Source organism: Drosophila yakuba, chromosome 2L, assembly GCF_016746365.2.
Source record: "Drosophila yakuba strain Tai18E2 chromosome 2L, Prin_Dyak_Tai18E2_2.1, whole genome shotgun sequence".
Classification (NCBI taxonomy): domain Eukaryota; kingdom Metazoa; phylum Arthropoda; class Insecta; order Diptera; family Drosophilidae; genus Drosophila; species Drosophila yakuba.
In genome coordinates this window covers 24620955-24632967 of record NC_052527.2, presented here as the reverse complement: position 1 = coordinate 24632967, position 12013 = coordinate 24620955, and the positions used below count along the sequence as shown (strand labels likewise).

The following is a 12013-nucleotide window of genomic DNA, read 5'->3' as shown; positions in this document are numbered from 1 at the left end:
TAACTCTCTCGTGCTGGTTTTTATGTATGCACCTATGGAAGCACCCATAGTTCTGCAAGTACCCGCTTCCTGCACGCTTTTTATACGTTCGTGTTCGGCTTTTCTTATCATTACATTAATACCGTCTCTGGTTGGCATGCTCATTCGGTAAGCCTGAAAAAAAAACAAGGCTTCTAAGAGCTTACGTAAATGATCGACTTCGATAGTAAACCTTTTGGTTATACAGTAGAGAATTTTGCTTTGATCTTTTGGGATGTCTCTCCAACGATTTAACTTTGCAATTTATAAATTATTCCTTGAATTGTGGATTCGCTATGAACCAAGTTCAATTTCGATTTTATAACTTGGACTGCGATGTCGTCATATGTGCCTTTTGCCAGGACCACTAATTTAATGGCCATTAAGAACCTTTAAAGCTGGATTTTTTGTCCATCAAAATCTGGAACTTACTAGACCCTTTCCTTATATATGCCCTTATGAAGGCTGAGTTGTCTGTCATTGTGCCTGATTTCTCTTCAGTGGTTCTAGTGTTCGATTCAGTTTCAGAAGATTCCTCTTCTACTTCTGCGAATTCTATTACAGCTGGTATTGTCAAAACTTTTTCTTTGAATTCCTGTTCTGATTCTTATTCAGTCTCTTCTACTTCGATTATTTTTGGACTATCAAAAATTCTAGGTAGGATAAATTTCAATTATATCTGCGTTTTATAGTTAGCAGACTTTCTAGAAGTCTATGTTGCTTTGCTGCCTGTGTTAGGTTTGTTCTATCTAGTTTTTATAATTGGCGTGCATTCTTAAAACATTCTACCAATATGCAGACATGCCGACTTATGGTGCCTTGAGATAATTGCCTTTTTTGGGTGAGACATTTGTATAACCTAGCAAATGTGGTTTAATATCTTTTATTAATGTCTATCAGTCCATTTATATCGTTTAATAAGACTTAAACCTGCGGTGCAGACGGACAACTCGGATAATTTTGAATATTATCCTCTGTTGTTTCTTTGATACTCATATAAGGTAATATAGATAGAACTACAGCTTTTTCTGATTTTGAGCAATGGAATACAGGGCTTGCAGCTAATTTAAGCTTGTCAATATAAGCATCCCCAAATTCCTTTATGCTTATAAACGTTTGAAATAGGCTCAATATTTGTAAAGATCGCAGTATGAATACGGGCCCCTTTATAATGTTAAGCCAATAGCCGTTGACATATTTCTAATCTGTTTATTTTAGTATGTTTATCTTTTGAAAATATAATATACTATCTTATTTTTGTTTTTAGTTTTCTATTTCTTATTTATTTTCGTTTCAATATCTCAATCATATTTATTTTTATTAGGAATCTTTCTAGTGCCTTTACTAGTGGTGCCTTTATTCGTTTTATTTTCCTTTTACTTTTTTTTCAAATCGTTTCTAAATTATCAGCCCTGCTGCCGCAATTTTTTAGTAGGCATTGTAACGAACTGATTTTATTGGTCTGCTCGTTGGCGTTAAGAGCATCTGTGGGCTTAGGAAAGTGTCACCGTTCTCTGATTAGGGTGAGCAAGTGCTGGGCTCTCAAGGCGTACGCCTCGCTAGCCGCAACCTCCACCACCAGACGCCTGTTCAGTTCCTACCGATGCTCCGCGCAAACGCCGGGCTTACGCCGCAGTCGCTGTGGTCAGACGCCCAGTGAAAGACGAACGTTCCACCCTACCTTTTCTGTCTAGCTGGTGCGGACGGACGCTGTCGCTGGGTGCCCGTCACTTAGACTGAGGATTGTCGTCGTATGCGGACTCACGGCAGCTAACGGCTGCGATCCCCAAGGTAAGGCCTGGCACAGGCACACGCCTGCTCTGGGAGGTAGCGCCGGTACCACGCCTGCTCGTTTCGTACGGACACAGGCAATCACCGGGTTCACGTACGTAGTCGCCGACTCAACCGACCTGAATTTCTTGCCGTCTCTTCGGAACCCTTCTGCTATCTGGCCCCGCCTGTTAAATGCTTCCGGACTAACCGTGCTTCGTCGTATTGGAGAGACTTTTCTTGTCCCGAACGTTTTGAAGTAGCGATCTTGTTCCTTGCTGACTATCACGGCTGTAGCTCCTGACTTCGTTTCTTCGCGTTGTTGATTCGTATACTCGTTCTCCTTGACTGTCCAGCTTCCAGTGTTCGGCCTGCTTATATAGGCCTCCTGTCTCCAATCTCCAATCGCCTCTCGCTCTCCATGTTCTCTCCTGCAAACCATCCGTTTTTCCAACTTTCTAGCTTTTGTAGTTCCTGAGATCTCTTTGCGTTCATACGGACGGACAGACGGATATGGCCATATCAACTCGGCTATTGATCCTGATCAAGAATATATATACTTTATTTGGTCAGAAACAATTAATTCTGCCTGTTACATACTTTACAACGAATCTAGTATACCCTTTTACTCTACGAGTAACGGGTATAACAAGGGAGAATGATATAGTCGAGTTCTCCGACTATCGATCGATAAATAAAGCAAGGTCGCGTCGGCGGAACTCCTCATCGCCCTGGAGCAAGGGTCCGCCGACATAGCTTTGGTAAAAGAGCCATGCTCCCTGCTACATGGCACAAAACAGAACGGCCCCACCGGAGGAACTCAGGAGCATGGTGGAAGCCAGCCCGAACGACCAACAACTGATCGTGGGTGCAGACGCCAACGCGCATCACTGCGTATGGGGTAGCCCCAACATCAACGACAGAGGTGAGTCACTCCTAAACTTTTTACTTTCAACCAACCTATGCATAGCTACCGTGGGGGAAGAACACACCTTTGTAGGTCCCACCTCCTTGAACGAGCTAGACCTAAGACTCGTAAGGGGACAAAGTACTATGGTTTCAGAATGGAGAGTCCTTGAGAGGCCATCTTTCTTAGATCATAAGTACATACAATTCCTATGCGAATTCGAACACTCTCCCGAACCAACCTCTTTTAGAAACCCCCGGAACACTAACTGGGGGAAGTTCAGGAATACAAACTTGACACGACTCGCGACTGGCCCGGGTCTAGTAAAATCCCCTGAAGACATAGAAAAGTCCCTAGAGACCCTCTCCAGGGAATTTAGATGCGCAACGCGCAGCATGCCCGACATCTTGAGCAAGGAAGAGGACCAGGCCACCCTGCTGAAAATTTGTCAAAATCGCCAGAGACGCGAATAATGATATAATCAATGGGGAGTACAAGATCCTACTCAGGGATTACAAGAAGGAAATACGCAGGGCACAAAGAAGCTCGTGGAGAAACTTCTGCTCCAATATCGAGACGGCCCCAGAATCGGCTAGACTCAGGCTGCTATCGAAGCAGTCAACCATACAGAGTCAGCTCAAACGCCATGACGGACAGTGGACTGAGGGCACTGAGGGCAGCAAAGGGGTCCTAACAGCACTAATGCATGCTTACTTCCCAGGATGTACAGAGATAACAAGCACCAGGACCTCGTAACTGGAGAAGAGCATCTCCCAACAGATCTAATATCCTCTAGAAGAATCCAATGCGCTATAGACTCATTTGCGGGAATAAAAGCACCGGGACTAAATGGAATATTTCCAACCAAAGAAGTGATCACCCCATGGCTACACGCTATATTCACAGCTTGCCTAAGCACGGGCTATATCCATATCCAACGGAGGACCTCTAGGATTGTCTTTCTGCCAAAATCAGGGAAGTGCAGCTATATGAGCCCCAAGGATTACAGGCCGATTAGTCTCACCTCTTTCTTACTCAAGACGCTAGAAAAGCTGCTGGACATATACATAAGAAATGATGACATATACATCAGAAATGATGCAGGACGACTACTGTCATCTAACCAGCATGCTTACACGAAAGGTAAATCAGTGGAGACGGCACTACACTTATTAGTAGCCACCATTGAGAAAGCCCTGCATGTTTCGGAGTGTTTGTGGATATATCCGGAGCATTCAACAACGTGACCACAGACGCTATAATGGATCGCCTAGAAGTGGCCAACACGCCCCCCGCTATCAGTTTGTGGATCAGAAATCTTCTAAGCTGTAGACGGGTACAATCCGATTGGGGCACCGCCTCCATGGTGAAAGGAGCACACAGGGGCACGCCGTAAGGCGGAGTCCTGTCGCCTCTCCTGTGGAATCTGGTGGTAGATGACCTGATCAAGAGATTCGAAAGGAAGGCCCCTAAGATAACAGCCTATGCTGACGACATAAGCATAATTATAACGGGAGTCTGTCCATCGACACTCGGCTCGATTATGGAATCAACGCTCAGGGAGATATGTGAGTGGGCGAAGAGGGTAGGACTCACCATAAACGCGGACAAGACGGACCTCAATCTCTTCACCAAGAGATACAAGGCGCCGTTGGGCCCCCCGAAGATTAACTCATCCAGGCTAACCCCGAAGACACAAGTCAATTACCTTGGAATTGTTTTAGACAGCAAGCTGACATGGAAGCCCAATGTACTAGAGAGGGTGAAAAAGACCACCATAGCGCTATATGCATCCAAGAAGATGCTTAGCGGCACATGGGGCCTCTCACCCGCTCTAGTGCACTGGGTTTACATCTCGGTGGTGCGTCCAACTCTGATGTATGGAGTCTTAGTGTAGTGGCAGGCTATGGAAAAGAAGACATGCAACAAGCTCATGGAGAGAAAAGGGTCGCTGAGGTCGACCCCTACAAAAGCACTCGAAACTATAGTTGGAGTTGATCCCCTAGACATCCACGCGCAAATTATCGCAGGAAAGGCTGCACAACGCCTAGTTGCATCAGGGAATATGTCTCTACAAGGACTCGGGCACAGTTCAATTTGTCGAGACATGAGCAGCATAACTGACTTCATAGTCACCAGGACGTGCCCGGATGTAAGAACAACGACATTCATGGGACCCGACAACTGGAAAACAGGTCAGTACCATGCGCAACACCTCAATAATATGGAAGGCTCACAGATGGAAGGAGGAGTTGGAACGGGCATATACTGTACAGACCCTGAAATGAGGCTGTCGTATAAGCTACCAAGCCAATGCAGCATATTCCAGGCGGAAGTATTCGCCATAGGGAAAGCCGCAGAGCTTGCGCTGAGCATTGACCGCCCACATGAGGCGGTCAACTTGTTCGTAGACAGTCAAGCGGCGATAAGATCCATGCAATCGTCAGCGGTCAGTTTCCAAAGTGTACTGGCAAGCAGGGAGGCACTAGATATTCTTAGCACGACCACGTCAGTGAGGATCTACTGGGTTCCCAGCCACTAGAGCATCGATGGTAATGAGACGGCAGACGAACTTGCAAGGGCGTTGGACTGGAATGAAATATCAGAAAACGTTCCTGGTCCCTTAGGATGCTCAAAAGCGATCTGGAAAGACAGGCAGACGCACGAGCCAAAAGCAGATGGAGAAGAACTTCCCCCACCTGCAAAATTTAAAAAATCATGTCACTATTTTTTTAATTATTTATTGTTCGTTTCTGCAGCTTCCTCCGAAAGCTCTCCAATTGACACTAACGCATGCTGTATTACTGCAGATCCATGAATTAGCAGGTTATTGACTGTAGCTGGCAAATAGTACCATGGATACTCTTTAATCGACTCCTTGGCTGTATCGAGGGCATATGTATAAAATTTGTTACATTATTTTTGTACCCCGATGCAATAGCTGGTAGTATTGTGTCACAACGATATATGAAATTTTCATTGAGTATAGCAGATACAGGGGACTCATCTATCCAGTTCAGCTAAACGGCGTCGCTTTGATCTTGATGATGGCATTGAGAAATCTACTTTTGGACGGCCACGATGATCACATTCTATTTTCTCAGATATATTATGGTTTCATTTTAATAGAATTGTATTCTTTTGATTCACATTGGTACTTAAGAAAGAAAGCTTTTTCCAATTGTAGCGAGTCCAAAAATACACAATTTGTTTACAAATATTTTTAACACATTCAGTTAATTCAATATTACATTCTACAGTATTGATGATTAATTTTTCTTCGTGATTACGCTTCTTTGTGCATATAAATCAAAAATATATTTGTGTGGAAAAACACAAAGCTCCGAATTGTCTTCCAAAAGCAAAATTAAAATTAAACAAATCAATATAATTTTATTATTTAATATAATAAAAGTTAAATCAACATGGAAGATTATACACAAATACAAAAGACAAAACGACACAACCGCCAAGCACAAAGACAAAGCCACAAAGGGACTTCACTGGGCAAACCTAGCTCAAAAATAGCAAATATGGGCTTTTAGTAGATTCAAGGTTACAAGCACATCCGCAAGTTAACGCAGCTGAACTTAACATTTAACTTTTTTTATTTCAATATCAATTACTATACATAAACAAAATGTATAATATAATAACTAATTTAAAGTGCGGAGTAACTAGCTACTGTGGCCATCGACTCGTGAATACAAAGTAAATACCTTCTACTTTAAAATCCATTTAAATTTTATTTAAATCGAAGCTCCTCCTTAAAAGTTTGATGACTTTGAAGTTTGCTTCTGGTATATAAAAATTACTATGCATGCAATTTCGCTTCATAAATGAACACGTGTGCATAATTTTAATTCTATATTTAAAAAAGTACTGTTAGGTTTAAAGCAAAAAATGGTTTTGTATGGAAATATTTGGACTATTTGGAGACAATTTGGTTACTTGTTTTGATATATTTTGATGTTTTTTTTTATTTTTGGCCTCTGACGGAACCACTGTAAAGGGGGCCTGGCCATCATTTTTTTTCAATTCTGAGGAAACTAAAAAGATTAATTTAAGAATTAATACAAAAATGAAAAATTTTCAAAACATTTCTCTAAAATGTGGGCGGAGCAGTTTGTAGGCGTTAGAGTGGTAACTAAATCTTTGCAAATCTTGTCTAAATTATACGAAGAAATGATTTAGCAGTTTAGTAAAAAATTTTATAAATATCTAAGCGGTCATGAATAAGTATGATATTAAGATTCAAGAAAATTAAAACTGTTTAGATGGTTACAATTTGTGAACACTGTTTATTTGCCAACATTGGAGACGCAATTAGTCTATGCTGATCAGCTGCGAGAGCATCTAAGCTCTCCTCTCTCATGCGCTCTCTCTCTCGCCCTAGTACTCTTGCACCTACACTTTGGCTTGAGTTCTGCCGTTCTCTCAAATCAATTCACCTCTCGCTGTGGGAACTTATGCATGCGCGCATCGCTAGCAAACTTCGCAAAAGAAAATAGAAAAAAAAAAAATAAACGCTTCACGGATCCCTTACATATACATGCATGTCTATATATTCCAAATATGTATGTATATTTTCTGCCTTATTCCAGGAACTAACCTTCGCTACGAAATTAATATAAATACAAAAAAAACAAAAACAACAAACATTAAAGCGAAGCATTATTACAAATCCCTAAGGCCGGACCGCTATTGATTTTTTGTCCAAAGTTTTGATTTAACCGCTGCATAGGCCGCGGTGTTGTTGTTGTTTCTTCTCCCTCTCTCTTGCGTTCCTTACGCATACACTGCTTTGCCGACGGCATAGCAGACAAGGTTTTAATTCCACCGTTCCGGCTTCGCAATTATTAAGTTGGAGAATAAGTGATTTTTTGCGATTAATATTTTCTGATTTATAAATGAATTATTTTCGGATTACGGAACAAAATTAACCTTTCGTGGGCCTAATTTTGTTTTCTAACCCAATACAATATAAAAAAGACCAACGTCCGAGCAACGAAATATTAATAATTATATTCACATACTCGAAGCATTATTACAAATCCATCATAAAGGCCGCTATTGATTTTTTTTCCAAAGATTCGATTTAACCGCTGCAGAGGCCGCGGTGTTGTTGCTGTTTGTTCTCCCTCTCTCTTGCGTTCCTTACGCATACACTGCTTTGCCGACGGCATAGCAGACAAGGTTTTAATTCCACCGTTCCGGCTTCGCCAGAATAAGTGATTTTTTGCGATTAATATTTTCTGATTAATAAATTAATTATTTTCGAAACAAGATTGACTTTTTGTGGGCCTAATTTTGCTTTCTAACCCAATAAAATATAAAAAAGATACATTTTTTGCCCGTTGGATTGTTGGAGTCAAATTATTTGCGGGCAAGCGTTTTCTGAACCCTTTTTTTTTACATTTTCCGCCGTTCTAAAATAACCCAGTTTTTTCAAACGGCTTTAGCGGCCGCATGCCATTTGGCTGTTCGGGTAATTCTTCTCTTATTTCGGCGACGACAAACTTGTCGCGCCAAGAGCATTGGTGTGACCGTCTGGGCGCTTCTTCCGATGCATCTGTTGCTGAAGTCAGGTGACAAGCCCTGATCAGCAGAAGTCGATTCTGAGAATGCCCACGGGAGGCGACAAGAAGCCGCGTACGATCCCTTCGATCCGCTTGGACAGGTCCCAATCCGCATCTCCGCGGACGTCTCTTTTAAAGCCAAAGGCTGCCACTACTATTCACAGGGCAAAAAGCGACGAAACCGTCAATACCACCCCCGGTCCCTCATCAAGGTTTACTCGATCGGTCGCAAAAATGACGCAAAGTGCGGTAGATGTCGCCCTTAAAAGGTTCTTTGCCACTACGGATCGAGTTAGCTTATTCGAAGCTTACCTCCACACTCCGGGCGCCTCGGAGCCTGAGAGATTTTCCCCGCAGATGTGCCGAGTCCATCTGCACGAAATCCGGGCCTTTTGGGAAAATGTGAAGAAGGGCTATTATAGCTGCTCCGATCTCATTTCCGTGTCCGCCGAGGACTGTTACTGTTATTCCGTCTGTTCGAGGTGTGTTGCCAATCTTCAGGAGATAATAAAAATGGCTGCCGTCTAGTCCACTCAGGCTTCCGTCAGTGTTCACGACGACAGGGTGTCGTCTACCGCCAGTGAACACCGAAGTTTTCGCTGATGATTAATTTCGGTGGCCCACATTCCGAGACCTTTTCACCGCGATATATGTCCAAAATCCTCGTCTCATACCGGTGGGAAGATTGTTTCACCTGCTTGTCAAGACGAGTCCAGTCGAGGCTTGGGATTGCCTCTTGGTGTTTAAGGTGTCCGCAAAGCTTCCCAAAACGGCAGTATTCTTGTGTGAACAATCTTTCCGAAACATGGCCGTAATTCCAGCTTGGAATGAGATGGATGCGTTCCTGACCGAGCGCCATCGTACTCTGGAGGGCGTCGACGAACGGTAGGTCGGAACCGTTTCGCTAGATCGATCAGGACTCGGGCCGCACCTCTTTCAGAAGGCACGGGCGCCTCAGAGAATCGCTCAGATGTGCAAGTATGCTTCACTTCCGGTTCAAGAGCCGTTCTACTGGGTGCGTAAGGTGTGTAATTTTTCGATTCGATCGCTTTCCAGACCAGGGATACAGTTAGAGACCGCAGCCTATGCTCTTCTGCATATCTTCCAAATCAATGTCTTGATAGGAGCAGACATTCTTCCGTGTATTCTCCTCGGCAACTGTAAAATAAACATTTGTGGATCACTTTCCGGCCAGGAAACCATTCTTAGATGGGTCTTGATAGGCCCAGTCCATTCCGCAGACCCCCGAAGGTTGTCCGCCTTCTTCACGCGAGTTACCTGCGCCCTCAAGCATTCGCTGAACCAGCTCCTCACCAAATTGTGGGAGGTGAAAGAAGTGCCCACACAGACCGTCTCCGAGTCTGATTCGTTTTGCGGACACAATTCACGATTATCTTCACGATCCTTTACTCTGGCTCATTACCTCCGCAACGAGCAGCAGCTGAAAAGGGAAGCCCTCCACCAGTATGACGCTGTGATCCAAGAATACCTTGACTTAGGTCACATGGCGGAGCTTTCTACGACGAGCAAACGGGACCAGTCTGAATGACATCCTAACTATTCAAATCCTAAAGTGGCGATTCTTTAAGTCGGTCCTTAATGCCGACATCGAAAATATGTACCGGCAGATTTGGGTAGACCCCAGGCATACTCCTCTCCAGTGCATTCTGTTTCGCAATTCCTATTCCTCCAGAATTGACCTTTGGTTCGTCGCTCTCGAAGCGTCAAGTCCTTTCCCAAATAGCCAAGATATTCGATCCAGCCGGCTGGGTAGCCGTCTTCATTGTCCGAGCAAAGATGTTTATTCAGGACATTTGGCTCCAGGATCTAGGCTGGGACGATGTCCTCCCACAAGAATTTTGCAAGAGATTTGTTGACATCCGGGAAAATTGTGGCCCACTCAAGGCAATGCTGGACAAAGAACATGGCCCCCCTCCTGTCTGTCGATGGTTCCAAGACAGCGTCAAGGTGACCGCCTGTGACGACGAGCGCTCTGCGGAGCTATACAAAGCCCCAGTAAAGGAGCTGGGGGAGGTGTATGAAGGCGCCGGACTTGTTGCGTTGAGCTGGTCCGACGTACCTTGCCGACCCCGTACAAGCCAAACCAGATCCAACCAACCAAGGAGCCGAACCAGATCCTCACCATGCTGCAGCGATGCAACCCCCACCTTCCCACCTCGGACTGGCGAGGGGTGAAGGTCGACGAAATGGAAGGGCCAACAAACCAGGCCATCCTCATCCTAAACAAGGAGTCCCTAGCTCCCATTAAGGCCGCTCACGGGGAGCTAAACTTCGGGTTTAACTCAGTGACCATAAAGGTCTATAAATCAGACTCCGCCAAGGAGGATCAGGAAGGCGGTGAAGGAGTGATCGCGGAGATTACCTATGAGATCGAGGCATCGGAAGCCAAGGACGGCTACTTGACCGATGCTTCAGTCCTCAGCAGCCTTGCAAATATGGGTCCAATGACGGACCTAGACACATCGGACGAGGAGAGAGCCGACACTACCGTGGTGGAGATGCCCACAGAAGATGTCCGTGAGGCTTGAGCAAATAAACCTCCACCACAGTAAGGCAGCTTCTGCTGCTCTTCAGCTCCATCTGGCCGAGGATGGAGTCGACATAGTCCTGATCCACGAACCTTGGTTGGTGGGAGGAAAGGTTTCAGGATTAGGGACTAAGGAATATAAGTTTCTAACAGCTCCCAGCGAAGGTAAAGTAAACAGCCTGCATCTTAGCCAAAAAGCACCTTAGCATTTTTCTGCTCCGTAATTAAAGCGATGCAGATAACGCGGCAGTCACCGTGGAGAGTCAGCTATCTCCGTTCCGAGTGCTGTCATCGTACAAAATCGTACGAAAGGCAAAAACCGCCGGATGAGCTGGTAAGATGACTGGTAGAAGACAGCGAAAAGCAAAACAGGCTGTGATGCAAACGCCCACCACACACAATACACAAGTACAAACACAAACGACCGCGGTGAGTATCTTTTCAACATTATCTTTTGTTCAAATTTCTTCATATGCAATAAAGGTAATGACCCAACCTTTATCATTAAGAACCGAAAAGAGGTAATAGACCTAACTCTCGTCTCTAAACCACTATTAGAGAAAGTAACTCACTGGAGGGTGCTAGATTAGCCCTCTTTCTCGGACCACAGGTATATAGAAACGACCCTCACAACCAACCCCTCGAAACCAGCAGTTTTCTCAATCCCAAGGAAATCAGACTGGCTAAAATACAAAAATATTTGAAGGGAAAAAATCCCAATAGATCCCCCTCCATACCCTCAAACAATTTCTAGTCTAAACGAACTAGTTTCAATTTTCACAGAAGCCGGCAACTTTGCACTAAACAAGGCCTGCCCCAAAAGCAAGCCCAAAAGAAAAGGAAAACCTCCCTGGTGGTCAGCAGAACTATCTCCCCTCCGAATGGACTGCAGAACCCTTTCCCCAAGGCAGGAAATGATGAGGCCCTGTGGACCGCCTCCAAGAAAACCCTTGCAAACTCCAAAAAAGCCATCAGGAAAGCAAAGCGATCCTCGCGGCATTCCTTCTGCTCAGAAATTTAAAATACAACTGAAGAAGCCAGACTTAGAAAAATCCTCTCCCAATCGGCCATAACCCTAGTCTTCATTCCCAAGGCAGGGAAACCATCACACACGACCCCCAAGTATTTCAGACAAATTAGTCTTTCATCCTTCCTACTAAAGACCCTTGAAAGAAACATCGGCCTGCATCT

At 44.4% G+C, this 12013-nt stretch overlaps 2 protein-coding genes across 8 annotated transcripts in view; one reads left to right on the top strand and one right to left on the bottom strand.

The window, feature by feature from the left end:
- Positions 1-12013, bottom strand: part of LOC26536310 (coiled-coil domain-containing protein 40) — an 84910-nt gene that overhangs the window by 54801 nt on the left and 18096 nt on the right. The gene's annotated exons all lie outside the window — the stretch shown is intronic.
- On the top strand, positions 10419-11855 carry LOC120320873. Its single transcript, XM_039371852.2, has 2 exons — positions 10419-10987; positions 11053-11855. Exon 1 carries the CDS (start codon positions 10419-10421, stop codon positions 10821-10823), a length of 405 nt encoding a protein of 134 aa, XP_039227786.1. The 3' UTR covers positions 10824-10987; positions 11053-11855.